The 16,627-nt window shown below is 48.8% G+C and overlaps 5 protein-coding genes across 5 annotated transcripts; 3 read left to right on the top strand and 2 right to left on the bottom strand.

The window, feature by feature from the left end:
* Positions 1-768: 768 nt before the first annotated feature.
* Positions 769-1,896, bottom strand: ColSpa_03727 (putative endo-beta-1,4-glucanase D; the record flags this gene model as incomplete). Its single annotated transcript, XM_049269939.1, has 3 exons — positions 769-1,181; positions 1,243-1,494; positions 1,575-1,896. 3 exons carry the CDS (start codon positions 1,894-1,896, stop codon positions 769-771), a joined length of 987 nt encoding a protein of 328 aa, XP_049125896.1.
* Positions 1,897-4,282: 2,386 nt separating this feature from the next.
* Positions 4,283-5,632, top strand: ColSpa_03726 (tyrosinase ustQ; the record flags this gene model as incomplete). The annotated part of the gene is made up of 3 exons (XM_049269938.1): positions 4,283-4,680; positions 4,955-5,313; positions 5,409-5,632. The coding sequence occupies 3 exons, from the start codon at positions 4,283-4,285 to the stop codon at positions 5,630-5,632; spliced, it is 981 nt and encodes a 326-aa protein (XP_049125895.1).
* Positions 5,633-6,943: 1,311 nt separating this feature from the next.
* ColSpa_03725 (rhamnogalacturonate lyase) lies at positions 6,944-7,786 on the bottom strand (the record flags this gene model as incomplete). The annotated part of the gene is made up of 2 exons (XM_049269937.1): positions 6,944-7,324; positions 7,364-7,786. 2 exons carry the CDS (start codon positions 7,784-7,786, stop codon positions 6,944-6,946), a joined length of 804 nt encoding a protein of 267 aa, XP_049125894.1.
* A 4,722-nt stretch (positions 7,787-12,508) lies between these two features.
* On the top strand, positions 12,509-12,997 carry ColSpa_03724 (uncharacterized protein; the record flags this gene model as incomplete). The annotated part of the gene is made up of 2 exons (XM_049269936.1): positions 12,509-12,802; positions 12,881-12,997. 2 exons carry the CDS (start codon positions 12,509-12,511, stop codon positions 12,995-12,997), a joined length of 411 nt encoding a protein of 136 aa, XP_049125893.1.
* A 2,325-nt stretch (positions 12,998-15,322) lies between these two features.
* On the top strand, positions 15,323-16,237 carry ColSpa_03723 (uncharacterized protein; the record flags this gene model as incomplete). The annotated part of the gene is made up of 1 exon (XM_049269935.1): positions 15,323-16,237. One exon carries the CDS (start codon positions 15,323-15,325, stop codon positions 16,235-16,237), a length of 915 nt encoding a protein of 304 aa, XP_049125892.1.
* Positions 16,238-16,627: the final 390 nt, after the last annotated feature.

The raw sequence follows: 16,627 nt of genomic DNA, 5'->3' as shown, positions 1-16,627 counted from the left end.
GATACCGAAATTAATTGTGTATTAACACATTCCCAATCGCCTTGCTATTCTAAACAAGCACATTAGCCCTTTGTATAAAGCTAACTTTGAGCATAAGACTATACTAGAGCTTTTGCTTTTACTTTGGCATGAAGCGTCAAGGAGTTGAGGTAAAAAGTATTCAAGGTCTAGGCGTGGGCAGACGCAACGCCAAGCGGTTGTGAATTCTCGAAAGACCGCATCGTTCTGCTTCAAGCTTACCACCTTGGTTTCGGATCCCACTAATGTTTGTGTCAAGTACTCGTGTTTCCTAAGGTGTTGAATTACCATGCGTTAACTAAAGCTACAGCCAAGTTAAGAGTACCATGCAATCACACGATAGAGAACAAGTATTTGAGCCGCAAAGAAACATGATAGCGCTATGTTTAACCGATTTCCATATTTCCATATTAGATCTGGTCAGAACTCCCGAATTTAACGTCAGATGAGGTCATACGATGGACAGCAAATCAATTTCCTTGTATAGTGGTTTGTTGTCTTTTGCCGCACCCAATTCCTCATCATGCAGCAAGGTCCTCATGCTTGATGTCCAGCATAACTGAAACAGTGTCAGTTCGCGATGTGTTGTATTGTTACTAAGTTACAGTATTGAAGAGAAGATATATGCTAGGATTCAACGACGGTTTTATTCGTCAACCCTCTGAACTCGATATGCATGAGAACGATCACAGAGATCGAAAGCTTGTAAAGCTCATGTAATGGCAGACCTAGTGTCCTGCCGCGGTACGCTTACACGCACTGCGAGTACCACTCGTTGACAACCTTGCAAGATCCGCGAGAACAGCACGTGGAGCCAGTGAATCCCTTCCCACCACACTGTCCGTAGAAGGAGGAGCACTTGGAGCCAGCAGCAGCAGCAGGGGTTGTGGCGGGGGTCGTGGCGGGAGCAGCGGCAGCAGGAACCTCGGCCGCAGCGGCGCTGGAAGAAGAGCTACCAGCAGCACCGCTCCAGACGGCAGGGCCGGGGAAGGGGAAGGCCTTCTGGCCGCCGTAGATGCTGAACTTCGCGTAGGCGTCGGTGTCCTTGTAGGCGCCGGGGAACTTGACCATGGGCCCGGGGGTGCCGGTTCCTCCGTTCACAACCTTGATCTGCACACAAGAGACATAGTGCTCGGGCTGGTTGACGTGGGAGCGGTGAATGCCTGAAAATCGTCAGATCACCTGTACAATGAAACGGAACAGAAGAGGCAAAAGCCAACTTACCGATGTGCTCAGCACGGAAGAGGTACTCTCCGCTGGGGGTGTTCTTTGGGATAGTGGCAGCAATGAAGTTCTTGTCGTAGGAGCACCAAGCGTTCTTGGTGAAGTCGGCGGCCGTGTTGCAGACACCATCCTGGTAGATCTTGAACCAGTCTCCAGATCCATCATAGGCCTTAACGTTGTCACCAGGGGCGCGGGACAGATAGACCAGAGAGGGTCCTATATCCGTCGCCAACATTAGATCTTGCTCTCTTGCTAAAGGTCCCAAATTCCATCCCTTTATTTTCACGTAAAGGAATGGGACTTTTGGGGAAACAGAGATGGTGAGTACTGACCTGGGTGCTGCATCTTGGCACCAACGCCCAGCTGGACCTTAACCTCGGAGCCGGCGCTAACGGTCAACACCTCGGTGCGGCCGGCCGCGGAAAAGGCGCCCTGGTTGCACCTGATATCGGGTCCATCGACGTGAGAGTTGTCACGAATGTCCGCAGCAGGGTTGGACGAGAACTTGATGGGGTTGTACTTCGTTGGGCGAGTGAAGTCCCGAATGTACTTGAAAGACGACGAGGCAACACCGTTGACGACCGTGGCGTCGAAGAAGTAGTGGGCAGATGCCACCTGGGCAACGGCGCCGAGAACGAAAACAGAGACCTTCATTGTGATAGATGAAAAGCTGTTAGATGGTGACTTTGGAAAGGATGGTCAAAGCTGCAGACAAGCTGTTGCTAGAAGAGTTCTCTGTAATCGGACAAGGAAGAAGTAAAAAAAGAGCGAATGCTGAAGCGAATGCAGCTGAAGCGAATGTAACTGGAGATGTTCTCTGAGGAGGTATAAAAGAAGTGAAGATGCAGGAGCAAACGCCCATCTGTTATATATCCAACCAGACTCGGTTTGGAGGTTTGTACATCCAGGACCCTTACGTTCGGGTAGCTGATCCGAGTGTACGAGGCTCTCGGAGCCAACACCTTGCTTGCCGAGCCTCAAAGCCCGCATTTGTATTGCAATGCTGTGATTGGAGCATGACCATGGCATCTCTGGAGTTGGCTACACACCCTGCATAGCGATTTCTGATTAAAGGAGTCTGCCAAGATCTCTTCGAGATTGGGCCCGTCTTACAGAAGGGGCAAAGCTTGCTCCCTAACAGGCGGTCTCTGTTACTCATGGCTCTTTCGCACCTCGTATTCTCTCTTGTTATTTTGTTTGTGATAAAGTAGGCATCGGTTTAGAAATAGTTAACATAAGCGCATTGGAAAACGAAGGATTGGTATCGCGATGGCGCACCGAGTACGGGATGACGTACTTTGTTACCACCACTCGAGAAAGTTTATCAATATCTCGGACAATATGAAGATCATGACAACGGGAATCTAAAGTTTACGATTCTAGAGTTCACCGATCTAATTCGCAGCAAGCTTTTAACTACGTGATAGGAGGAGCAGCCCCTGATCAGGTCCAGTCCCACCTCGGAGACCAGGCCCCTGGGTAATACCTCCTAAATAGGCGCCCCACCCAAAAATACCATACACGCTTGACCGTGTTGAGATAGCATATCTGTATCCAATTTTCTCCTCTTGGGCATTTCTTTTCTCCCTGCTTGGTTGCCTCGGTACCATGTGAGAAGTATGAGTTTCGCGCTTGGCCTTCCGGTCGTTCGATATACAGGCCGCCAAGAGACACCATGCAGATTTGTTTGCTATGCCATGGTTATGAGAGCCGCCCAGCCGCCTTGTCACTTTGATACTACATTCTTGGCTAGAGACGGCCTCGCATTTCTAAATGGCCTTGACGTATGGAGGTTTTGACTTCATGTGTGTGCACACGCAGTCAAGCCAGTCCTTACTATGTTTTCCTTCCTAATTCCCTGTTCACAATAGCTCGGCACTGTATATCCATGTTATCCATCGTCTGGCGGATGGAAAGGATCTCTGTCCGCAGATAGACTAGTGGAGACGAGAAATATTTGGCGATGCAATTCCGATTTTTATGGTTCCCGTCATGTCCTGTACCTACGCGACAACAAAAAGGCCCGCGACCCGAGAAATCACTTCTCAAACTAGCACGTGGGCATTGCAGGCGGCCCCATAAAGGAGTGCCTCGCACCTCGGGAAAAGTTCGTAAGCGCAGGCCAAGCGATCAGGAGCTTGGCCGACCAATGTCGTCTCCTTTTCACGGTGACAGGGTGGACGCCGGCGGCTCCATCAAGCGTTGTTTAGCGCGTGTCAGGATTCAGAATTGCGGTAAACCATCCGCAGCTGTTCTGGAGAAGCTGCATGCGCGGGTAACCGAACTTAAATGGCAGCTTATTCTTATCAACACAGAGTTGCCATCAAGAGGCTGCACCTTCTATATCCGTTCCTTAACCCCTCTTGTGAGGGCGGATGGAATATTGTACGGGCCCCCTTCAACTTTCAATACAACATTCGCGTACCAAACTTTCAACGCTCTATGCCTCAACTGTTATCCTTTCACCGCTGACTCACGAAAAGTCTTCTATAGATAAGAGGAGCAGAAGCCTCGATTTGGAAGCGCCAATTACCAGAAGCGCTAGCATCACAGGCCTTCAGGGTTACTTTAGCTACTATATACAGTCAACAAGAAACCCATGCAGAACGCCTTGTGTCCGTCCGTACTTGCCACCTCATCTAGCCAGCCCACAATAGAAGCTTAAAACATCTCTGGATCGTAGCGAATTGGAAAGGGGGCCCTCTACTCGTTTCACTTTAAGTAGCGCGCTAATTGCCAGGGGTTCAACCCATGCCACCGATTCAGTCAACCCAACCTGACCAGAAGCGGGCGGTCGGGTTCCGCAATCCCTGCTTGCATGGTAGAGTGTGCTTTCCAATATTGTTATGTAAGGCCTCTTGTTGAATTCCTCTGTCTTGCAAAGTAAACGGAAGAATGTCCCATTACACGCCCTTCAGAGTTTACACACTCCAATCATGGCCATTGTGTGGTAACCTGACAATCACTGGCCCTTCTTTGGATCTGGCATGCCATATGTGAATGCAGTGCGAGCGTTCGCCAAGCTGGCTACTAAACCAATATGTTTCCTTTGGCGCATTCGTCGCAGCAGCAATATGTCCATGTGCCAACATCGGATGTCTTACGCGATCCCGACTTAGCTGACGAGAAGCTCCTCGAAGTAGCTCCCAGACGACCATGGTCGACGTACGTTAAAGTCGCATCGCTTGTCTGCGCTGCCGTTCTCGGTGGTTGCGTAGTCTTTGCTCTGGGTTACACATCAGGCCAATACTGGGGAGCTGATTTCTCACCTCTCGCGACACCAGTCGATACATCAGGGAGTTGTAAAGAGCTATACTTAAGGAGAGAATGGAGGAGCTTGTCAAAGCAGGAGAAAAGGGACTACATTGATGCATTTCAATGTTTTGTCGACTCGCCATCTGTATTGGGCCTAAACGGGTCGCTGTACAACGACTTTTCGTGGGTGCATAACCTCGTCGCCCATAGCAGTGAGTTGCGATTAGACCTATTGCTTTACTGATGCCGTATCGGAGCTGACCTTTTCCTCACGTAGCCCATACGAAAGCCCCTTTCTTGACGTGGCACCGACGTTTCATCTTCGTCTACGAGAGATATCTTCGAAAATCCTGTGGTTATACAGGAGCAATTCCGTAAGCAACGAAATTCCCTTGCCACAAACTATTTGATCATGTCATCTCATTGTAGCGTAGCTAACGGATACGACGACATACAGATTCTGGGACTGGAGCCTTGATTGGGATGATATCACCAATTCGCCCGTATTCGACAGCAAACTCGGCTTCGGTGGCGACGGAGATCCCAAAGCGCCTGAGCACGAGAGTGCCCACTGTGTCACCGACTTGCCGTTCAAGAATCTGAGGCCGCAATGGTACGGCAGCATGTACGACCCTCATTGCCTCGCTCGCTCGTTCAACGAGGACTGGTACGCGCATTACATGAACCCAGAGGCACTAGAAAAGGTCATGGCGGCGACAAGCTATGAAGAATTCTTCCTTGCCTTGGAAATGGGACCCCACGACATCATCCCGCTGGGAATCAGGGGAGACTTTAGCAGCTTTACAGCGCCCAACGGTACGCTTTCTGTATTTCCATATATCCCCTTATTTCACTTATTTTTCTCATCACTTAGAGACAAAACTTGTTGGCTGACGTTTTGAGAACACCAGACCCCATCTTCTACCTTCATCACGCACAGCTTGACAGGGTCTGGTGGCTATGGCAGATGCGAGACAAGAAGAATCGAGTGCACGACTACGGCGGTACAGGCGATCGCGGTAATGTCAGTCTGACTGATACACTGCCGCTTGCAGGGTTGGATAAAGATGTCACGGTCGCCGATATAATGGACACAGAGAGAGGTGAATTGTGCTATCGGTACATGTATTCATAGGTGTAAGTTCCAAACAATTGAGGAATTGGGAATGATATGATTTTGAAACTTCATTCTGTGTCCCTGCTTTGAGTCGAAGTCTAGAGTATTAGAAGTGCGAGACATCCACCAGCTGCCGATACAGTTCATAGAGCCGAGTTCGCATGTTTTAGTAAGCATATGTTTAAAGGGAAGAATCAGCTCTATAGACCAACGACCGAGCCCGGACCTCCAATGGAAGCTAGCCAAGGGGAAATCTGACGTTGGATTCAGGCAAGTCCTTCTCAGCCTCGATGGATATTGTTGCCGAAAGAGGTACTCTCTAGCTTTGAATCTTCGATCCCAGGTTTCCTCTTACGAATTGCAATCAGGCCTTCTCTATATTGCACCAGGCGTTGGATATGTAGTTGGCATTCAGATTGGCGGAAGGTGGGCGGATTATTACACCGTGGCCTCGTGGATTCAGAAATGTGGAGTGCGACTCTCAATAGAAAGACTTCGGAGCAGGCTTATCTTCTTGAGCCTAATGCTGCCTTCTACCATGATATTTTATGGTTGGACTTCGGAAAAGAAAATTGGAAACATTCCACTGCCAGTCATCTGCATGTTCTTTTAGGTTGTTGCACAGTTGACGGCATTACCAAGCTTGAATGCTTACTTTCTGGACGTTGTGCAACACCAAAATGGAGAAGCTTCCGGTAAGCCCTGGGAACATCTCCAACAAATGTAATTGCTGATTTGTATATTCGAGCTGGTTACTATATGATGAGACATATGTTCGCATGTCTTTTAACAGCAGTCTGTCTTCCCTTAATCGAGGCGAATGGCGTCAGCTAGGTTTCAACTGTGTCTGTTGCTATCCAATTCATTTGCGCGGGGTTAGTGTATCTCACTTTCCGCCTTAGAGAATCGTGGCGCGAGACACATCTCTCTAAGGATTAATAGTACAAATAGTCCTGTTCTTTGGTAGGTTCCGAGAAGCACAGAACGAGGACAAAACAAGACGGGCTCATCTGAAGTTTCGGTATTTCAGTTCTAACCAGGAGATTTGATTGTTCCAATAGAAAGAAGTCCGATTACTTTAGGACCATCATGCCACTAAAGCACCCGAAAAATAGCGGCAAGAGAGTTGAAGATCTCCGTAATGTAGCAAGGGAAGAGATTTACAGGACATGTGAGCTGGCTACCTGCATACTTTATGAAACTGACCAGTCATAAATCAGGATCGCGAGGCATTCGTTGCTGACTGTCCAAGAACACTTTTGATATTGAAGTGGCAATTGTATTTGATCATGAAACACAACGAGGAAATTTTGTATGTTGACGAATCATTTAGTCTGTTTCATCCCCGGTGGCAAACTCCCCATCCTTGATCTTGTCGCTCAAGGCCTTGTTCTCAATGATGAATTCAGTGAGGTCCGTCCGCTTCTCGAGAAGGAGATCAGCAACCAGGCGACCAAAGACAATCCCTCCTGCAGAGTTCAAGTGCGTGGAATCACCAGACGCTAGATCGTATTTGTGTCCGTTTTCGTTGCCAATGGCGTTGATGTAATTAGTGCTGGCAGTGTTCAGGTCGAGATATGTAGCATCCACGGCATCAGCGGCAGCAATTGCTCGGATGCGCTCGTTCTCAAGGTTTTGGATGACCTTACCGCCGCTGAAAGTACGGCGAGTAAGAGACGTAATGAGAATCTTAGAAATAGTCATCAGCAGCTGGCTATTTCAGTCGCTACGTTTGAGGGATTGGCTTACTGGAGTTCCGCCAGCAGCTGTGACTTCATTTGCCAATGTCTCGAGATTTGCCTGGAATTGCTCTAAGGAAATGTTTGCAGCAGCCTTTTGGTCGTTATGGCCGAATTGGATCGTGACGATCGGGCTGAAGCCATTCTTGTTCGACTCAACCTCTGCAATCACTGTATCCCAGATACCTTGGGCTCTAAATGATACCGTTGTCGCACCGCTCTTGCCATAGTTCTTTCCGTCAGCAGGTGACTTAACAAATGACAAAAATCCGTCCCCCCACCCACCGCCGATGGCGACGGTCGAGTCACCGGTGAGGAGAAAATAGGGTGGCTTGGCTTGTCGGATATCCGGTGCGCTAACCTGGCCGAGGGGATTTGCGGACACCGATGTGACGGCCGTTGCCAGGATAGCTGCAACGCTCTGAAGCCTCATTTTGTCAAGTTGAGAAATTTTGGAGTCCAAAGTGTGCACAAGACGGCCGAATAGCGTTCAAGAAGATATCAGGCAACTCGGGATGGGAGAGCAAATGGCGTCCAACCAGAAGAAGATGGCTGTTCTTATGCGCGTATGGTTTGGTCCTTATTCTATTTGTATGCTCGTGACAGATGTTCAGTGTTGCATTGTCGCATCTCGGCGGTGACTACGCCGAATGAAGCGATTACGGCAGTCAAGCAACCAATGCCGCGATGTCCCCATGCCAATCCCACCAATGATTTTCGCCTGTATGGATCCGTTCAGCCAATTTCTAGAATTATCGAGGCTTAACTAGGTGCGGGACATTTCTGCGGAGATGAGATATTGCATTCGCTGATGTCACTCACAGTCTCAGACGATCTCGGGCAACGGGAAGCTTGGCATGGCAGAGTGCGGGGGCCCTCGTCTATCACTCTTTCTGTTCCGTGGGATCATTCGGCCGAAATGCCCGTGCTACATGCCTAATATGGCCATTGCCCGAGAAGACTAAGTGGTTACGACTCACCTGCATCGTTGCGAAGTGAATTATCCAAGAGATTGCCTATGTACCAAAGCTCCGATCTCGTGATTTATTGTCCATGAGACTTCGTCCATGCCAGCATGTTTAAATCAGACGATTGTGTTTTATTGACATGCCGCACAACTTCACGTGCAGCGGGGCCCCAAGTCCGTCTACAGCCAGAAGACTAGCTGCGCCGACACACTGCGCTGTGAACAAGCGAACCACCGGGTATACTGTGTAGACACGTAAACAAACTTCTGTTCCCGTGCAAATTTATACACTACACAGCAATTGTACGAATAAGAAAAGAAGAGATGAAAGCAAATAAGTACATTAAAATTAAATTTTGAATGACCCTCAAGTAGTTTTAATCCCTGCTGTTTGGTCGCTGCTAGTGGCTATTTAAACAACGAATACTGCCTGTCCTTCTCAATATGCAAAAGGAAGCCAACGGTGTGTCGGCGACAACATGGTTAGCTGCCAATGGGAAGTAATTCCGGTATATGAAAGACGTAGGCTATCTCGGTTGGATGACGTATCGGAACATATGCAAGTGGCACAGTCAAAGCCATCGAACTTGGCAGCCTCACGTAAATTTGTACTGCCTGTCTTACCTGCAGGTCGCCAAATCAAGAAGTAGTACCGGCTCGACGCGATACTAGAGTCTACTTTAAGCTCACGGTGCCGCGAAAGTCAAAATAGCACATCAAGATCCTCCGCCTTGCAAATTCGGATATGCTTCATACAGAGTTCGCGTCTCCGCTTGCTCTCCTTTGTTGAGTCCAGTTACGGAGACAGTCCTTCATGCTACGAGCAGTCTCCATATCAAGTCTGAAACTTCTTAGCTTCAGCGATGACAACTTTTTGCCTGTTTTCCGAGCTCCCCTCCGAGTTGCGTATCCGCATCTGGCAGCTTACAAGAGAGCCCCGAATACTTACATTTCGGGCTCATGCTGAACTCAATAAACATCGCCGTTACCCACTGGACTACACACTACTCTATTGCAACTCGCCGAACTATCCTCCCGCCGTGCTGCAGACGTGTCGCGAGTCGCGAAATCTTGGATTGTATGAGAAATCGTTCGCAGGCGGTCTCACACCGCGGTACATATGGGTCAACTTTGAGTTTGATACTATCCAAGCCACATACTGGGACTTGAAGTTGATAAAACTGGAGAAGAGATTCATTTATCACCTGAGAATCGAAGTTGAGAACTCGGAATGCTTATCACGTCACTATCATGAGGCTGTTGCAGGCTTTCGGGTGTTGAAGACAATGAAGTTCCTCTCACGGGAGCCTCTACGGGAATGGGCTTGTCCTATTGAGCTGATACGAGATACAATACGAACGTTGTCGGAAGAGGGCGGTTTTCAGTTCCCCAAAATTACCATGATCAAGGTGTTACGGGAAGGACAATGAGCCTTGCCTGCTACTAAGATATCGTAGAGCCAGACAGTGGAGATATGGGGAGGGTTACCAAGACGAATTATCGGAGTAGTTGGTTAAACCAATAGATCCTTTTGTTGAGTGAGAAAAAAACTTGAAGCTTGACGAACTGGTCGTAGGGCCGACTGTTTTGGCTACAAACCTGCTACTTGGGGAGAAAACATACTCTACCAGATGTCCCTGCCAACAACATTTGATTTAACCTGTCACTTGAAAAAACCGACAGCAGCTGGACAATATCTACAATATCAACACTTTGGGCATGCTTCGAGGTACTGTGCAACTAGGTGAGGCGTGACGCCAGCAAGAGTCCAGTCTTTAGCCTCATTCAACTATTTAGAGTGGGCATGGCCTTCGAATGGTTAAGTCTCGAATGTCAATTATTCAAACCGCCAAACGTCAACCCTTGTCGTGGGCCTCAGCCATGCTCCCCGGGACAGAAGTTCTCAGGTAGTAAAGCGGTTGTAAAAATTACAGTAAATCCCGTGCGTGGGGGAAAATAACCGCTCGCTTGATCATATGTGACCACTGCCATGTCGAGAGTTTATGTCAAATTCCGTTTGGTTCTTAAAACGGGGTTTGGTATTAGCTCATCACAGTGCAGCCTACATGTGAAGCTCTTTGTTCTTTTTTCAATGGGCCGGATGTGTGAGAAAATCCGGCTGCATGGTTGCAAACCGTACCTTTGAATTACACGTAGTGCGAGTAAAGAGTTTCAACCATCCCTAGTGGTGATGTCCCTTTTCAACTCCTTCCGGTGGAAACGCCTCCTCAGCCCCCTCGAGATTTGGATCCCACGATGGATTGGCACCTGCGTCACGCCAACGCACTGACCTTGGGCCATGCTTGTTCCAGTCCAGAATCGCATCGAAGTCTCTGCAAGTATGCATAGATGACCAGTTTGGAAGAGCATCCCGTCGCAAAGGGTTGTTTAAAGGGTCCACGAAGAGAGCCGGCGTTACATCTGCTTGGCATTGCAGATTCATCCTAAGCATATCTATGCAGTGATCTAGATTGAGGATAGAAAGTCAGTCAGAGTTCACATCATGTTTGACCAGTTAAGCTTGTTGAGCTTTGAGCGTAAGAGAATGTGAATCTTACCATAGTGTGAGTGTATATTCTCATCAGGGACGCCCTCGTCCAGAAATTTATAGTGTTCGTAGTTGAAGAAAAGCCCCATTCTCAAAGAGTTCTACTAGAGTTTCAGCTACTATGAGTCTGGTGAGTTTCAGCAGACTTGGCCTACCAGACAGTGAAGTAGATGGAAAACCTCCAGCATGGCCAAATACCCGCCGCCTTGTTCTTCTGGGATCTTATGGAAGGGCATCTCTGGCGAGTCAGTCATGTTTAGCATCTTGGCTTCTTCTTCAGTAACCCAGATGCCTCCAGCCCCTAGCTCGATTTCATGCCATGCAAGGTCAACTTCGTTGGAGTGCGATCCAGGAGGACCGCGCCATTTGTTTGTCTGCCTGAACTCTGCATTGTAATGATCCGGCGCCTTGTACCTGACTGCTTCAAAAGCGGGCGCTGCAACTCGTCAGTGGATGGATTGACGTCGGAAACGTATCTGCTTACATATTGTTGATAGCTCCCACGTACATTGCTCTACTAATTTGGTTTTAGAAGGAGTTGTACTGAAGATGAAAAGGAAAGCAGCAAGCGTAATAAAATTGGTAAGCCCTAGCACAATTATTGATCGTGGCAATCGGTGAGTCAACCACGTTGCCGAAGGGGTGCTCGCCTTAACTGCTTTCCCCTCCGATTGAGGAAGGCTTTCATAGTTTCGCTGCAGCTTCCACCACATCTTGAGAAAACGATTCTCCGGTTCGGTTCTTGAAAAAGTCTGGAGGCAGTGGTTTGCTGAAAAGCCTTATGAAGGTGAGTAGAAGAGAGTGCGCCCAACAATCAGAAGGTTCCTGTAGCTGACTGCTCTGCCATGTACGATCCTCATACTCTATTGGTGTTTTGAACTCGTGGTTATCTGGTGTATCGCTTTTAAGAGGGCCGATGAAACTTTCGCCCACTCACTTTCTCATAGCGCAATCCTTCGGGATTTGAGCTGCTTATTGCGGTCTAGTTCCGGCATGGGGGCCGCTCCAAAAGTCCTCATGCGGATGCGTGTGGATCACTGTCTTACAAGCCTTTTCGGAACACTGGTCATCAATAAAAGCCGGATGGTTGCATATTGGAGTTTGATAACATTGGACTGTGGAATTCCGAAGCAGATGGAAGCGCAACCCCGCCATTGTGGGATCGGATCCCCGGTTCACGCTGAGCCCACGTCCACCTATCCGGCGGCATTCTAAGTTGCTTGTGGATGTTTGGTTCAAAACAAGTCAGAGGAATCCCAATCACGTCATGGCAGCAGACCGATTGATTAGTCCAGACATACTCGGTTGATGATCCTGAGACGGTCTAGACGGCCCGTCTGTGACATCTGCACTGGATACCTTCCGTTCTTGGTCTCATAGATATTGAGTGTGCCAAAGAGCTCAAACAGGCTCAGAAACCAGTTGCTTTGAATAGCGTCCGGAGCAGTAGGATGCGATAAGACGCCACCATTGCGACGGAGTTGCCGTCAATGAGGGGCAGCATCCTGCTCAAGGACCAGATAAGTGCGCTAGCCCTCAAGGTGTATAAGTATCCAGAGGGCCCAGACTCGTGCAAGAGATACCTTGGCCTACTGCCGGTTTTCACTTTATATACTTCTCTACTAAGTTTACACGCCAAAATGCAGATCTCCATTGTCACTGTCCTTGCCCTACAGGCCATTGGCGTTATCGCCGCCCCTGTCGCCGCCCCTGCTGACGACTATGCAGACTTGGCCAAGGCCAACATTATTATCAAGTCTGCCGGCACGTACAAGCGTGACGAAGAGAAGCGAGCCGCGGAATACGCCAATGTTGCGAAGGCGAACATCATCATCAAGTCTGCTGGAACTTATAAGCGGGATGCCGATTATGAGAAGCTCGCCAAGGACTCGATCGTCATCAAGTCTGCTGGTACCTACAAGCGAGGCGAAGAGGTGAGTGCATAACCGGCCTTGGATACATTTTTTTGAACATGGACTGACAAAATAACGTAGTACGCTGACCTTGCGAAGGATTCTATTGTAATCAAGTCCGCAGGCACCTATAAGCGTGATGAAGAGAAGCGCAATGCCGATTACGAACAGTTGGCCAAGGACTCTATTGTCATCAAGTCCGCTGGAACTTACTAGGGTTGATGGCTAGTGCGCACTTGCATCTCCTTGCCTCTACAACGATCGGTTTTAGGAAGCTAGAGTGAAGGATGGATTTGCTATACAAGTTATGAACAGCATATTAAGAAATCAAGAAGTAATGTATCTCTAGAGAAAACTGAAGCAAATGGTTGATGTGGCATGAACTATTCGATCGATGTTTCCTAACTGGCTTTGTCCTGACTCGATCTGAGGTAATTCGTCGATGAAAAAAATAACATCATGAGACTCTCCTTCGGGAGCCACCACAAGTATCACTCTTGGCGCTAGTTCCCTACTTAGATTTGACATTGTATCTACTTGGAGTAGATCTACCAGACTTACGAAAGCCAAGTTATCGGCGCGATTCAACATAAACGTCGGCATTGCAACTCTCACTATGCAGTCAATTTTGATGTTGATGAACAACGAGAGCACAAGCAGACATTCACTCTCGCAATCACCTAATTGGAAATTTCTACGACACGATGATGGAGAACTTTCACCAGCCACACGTAGGCGCATTCATGCTTTGTGCTAGATGTCCAATTGCCAGAAACGACGATGTCAATCTTCTTCCCCTTGTGGTGGGCAAAACAGCCTTTCTTTCAGTCCCGTCGAATACGTCGAATTCAAGCTGCAGTGGGTCACTTTACTCACTGATATGTTTCTACGTACATGAAACGTTGATAAGCTGCGCGATGTGCTCTGCCGATGTGTGGGTAAACGTCCCGCCCAGCACTGGCTTTACTCTTGACCGCTTCTAGCCAGTAATATTCATTCAACCGTTGCCGGCCTGCAAGACACTTGACAAGGAGCTTTGCTACCAAACTGAAAGTATAGCCGTTGAACGATATCATATCTGCCAGGCCAGTAAAGTGCGTTCAACCCTAGTATTAAAGGCCGACTTCGCTAATCACAGGTAATTTTAAATGGATTTGCAGAGGCGTGCGATTTATTTTCACGTTGTCCCATCTTACTCTAGCCCCATTGCGTGTTGCCAAACAAAGAATTATACCTTTGAAGAGGGTTTTACACGTATCCTTCTGCAACCAACGGGGTCATGCTTCATCGACGTGAAGTTTGTGGTCCGTTGCTAACCCGTGCAATGGCTTGTGGGCTTAGAACAGTTGCAATGACAACCGAGAGGTATTACTCAACCTTGACAAGGACTAAGAGCCTACAGTGGCCCCCATTCCCTATCACTATGTGTTACACTTGATAGCTGGAGATTCAGCGCCTGCTTTCAGCATGAGGTGGGACACCAACAGCTGGTCGTAGATGCATAGACCTCCCAGTCCTCGAACCAAACAAAGCGTTCTTGCCGCATTGATTCTGAAGGGTTTACCCACGGTTATTACAACACTGACTTGTTCGTAGGCAACCAAAAATGGCCCTGTGTCTAGGCAGTACAAATGTCAGGTAATGGACAGGTACCTCAACGCGTTTGCCTTTGTTGGCCGTGTGGTTGCGCAGTGTCAGTCACAAGAGATGGAGATAAGGTAGATGAAGTCTGGTTCAATCCCTATTTCTCCTTATATTTTCGCCCTCTGTTACATGACATTCAACTTTGTACGCTCCCAGATCTCTGGGAGGCAAACTGAGACACCACAAAAATAAACAAGGACAAACGGTATCTGCCACTGCTGACTAGTCTTGGCAACCCCTAACTTGGAAGGGAGAGTTCGGTATGTGCACATGCTTTTGCCTACCCAAGACCCTGGGATTTCCCCTTGTCCCATCGAGAAAGATCCGAGTTTGTGCGACAATAACGTAATATCAAGTGGTCTTAGTTGCGGACCCTGACTCCAACATTCATCAAGGCTTAAGCGAGCTGGCACCTGTTCAATCGTTGGATGATCTTGAGTTTGTATACGTACTTGTGTTTGTCTCAGTCCCTTTGATCTGCATCCCTGCACCTGCATTCGCGATCCATTCCATCGTGCAATCGTGGCACAGGGGTTGACAATAGCCCCAGGCTCTGGTCAACCCTGTGCTTTCTGGGGTCGAGCCTGCCGTCGCGAAGGCGAACAATCACTCGAAGCTGATAGCCGACGAGACACTCAAGGTGGAACTTTCAATTCCCAATTTCGAATTTTTGTGCAGCTTTCTTTTTGATGGCGAATGGCTTTCCAGGATTCTCGTAAACAATCATAGTAAACATGGCGGCTGATTGGACGAGATACGCGGTCGGGGTGTAAGCGCTGTCCGCCACTCACCGATATAAGAAAGTTTTTGCCCACGCGAAGGAAATAGTGATCTTGGCGGTATGATTCACTTGTTCACTCCAGAATTCTCTTCTCAGTTCTTCAGCTCAGTGTCACCATGTTGCCAATTATTTTTGCGATCTTCGCCGCTCTGGCTGCCGCACAATCCACGCCCTGGCCCAAATTCGGCAACTGGACAGAAGCGTTCAATGGCTATGATTACCTTCTCTCGGGACCCACGACTTTGGGCAAGAAGACCGACTTTGAACTTGAACGCTGCCAATACGTCTGGAATCTCATCAACGAACGCACGAACGCGGCCGACAAGAACCTGTCAGCGCCGTACCCAGCCGAACGCTGCATGAACAGGCTCTACGAACGCAAGTCGGCCATTGGTGACCAGGGTTTTCTCGACATATTTGCCAAAGACATTGAAGAGGCCAAGCAGTTCTGGTACAGCGTCAACGAAAATTCGACTCTCGATGACCCAACCACATGGAAGGCTGTCGAGTGCCGCGCCTTGGTCCATCTCCCCAACGTGACTGCCTGGGCGTTCTCAGCGTGGTCTGCCTCCCCCTTTGCCGACGCAGCCAACAACCGCGGCAACGCGGAGCACTACTTCAAATACTCGGACCACACCGGGGCTATTGGGACATCGCATATCCTCGAAGGTTGGGGTGGTGTTACGACCAATTTCAGCATTCCCAACTACAGCCCCCAGACATGCGCTCAGAGGCCCATGGTCCGCCCGCTGCCGGAGTTTGCCATAAAGGCCTGCGGCGACAAGAACCTGGTCGATGAGAAGAGCACCAACTTTGGCGTGCTCAACATTGCAGCTCGCGATGTTGCTGGATGCGATGGCAAGAAGAGGGTGGATATCTATGCATCGATCTGGTATGGGAGCGGCATCTCAGAGGAGCACCTCGAGGCGGAGCGTCAGCATGTTATCATTGAGATTGTCAATATGAGTCTCAAGGCACAGGAGGACATTGAGAGCGGCAGATTTGCGGTTCCTGCGCCCCCAACTTCTTAGACTTGGACACCAAGTAGCTCTTTCACGGGCTCATCTTCTGCTGGGCTCGTTTGCCTCCCTACTGTAACAGCGGCTAACGGTGGACAGACATGGCATTGACTAAAAATTCCGCCAGTGCGGGCAAACATGCCTGCGCTGCTGTCAACATTGCCTAAAGGGACCACAAAGGCTTTGCTCCGCGACTTACGCCAATTGTTCAGCCGTGCTGTGACAATCCCGGTGCGAGCTTTTCAAGTGTCTTGAAGTTGATTGGGCTATATGTTCTATAATTTAGACATTCGGCCCAGCTACACTGGCCGTGGCTTGCCGTAAGTGTTTTAAACCCGAATCCGTATTAGCTGTATGTAGGCTCTGCAGAGATCGATAAAGAGCTTCCCTATTGATACCTTG

This window comes from Colletotrichum spaethianum (genome assembly GCF_022836535.1).
Source record: "Colletotrichum spaethianum MAFF 239500 DNA, contig07, whole genome shotgun sequence".
Taxonomy (NCBI): Eukaryota; Fungi; Ascomycota; class Sordariomycetes; order Glomerellales; family Glomerellaceae; genus Colletotrichum; species Colletotrichum spaethianum.
Note: the sequence above shows the minus strand (reverse complement) of the source record. Positions and strands in the feature narration are given on the sequence as shown.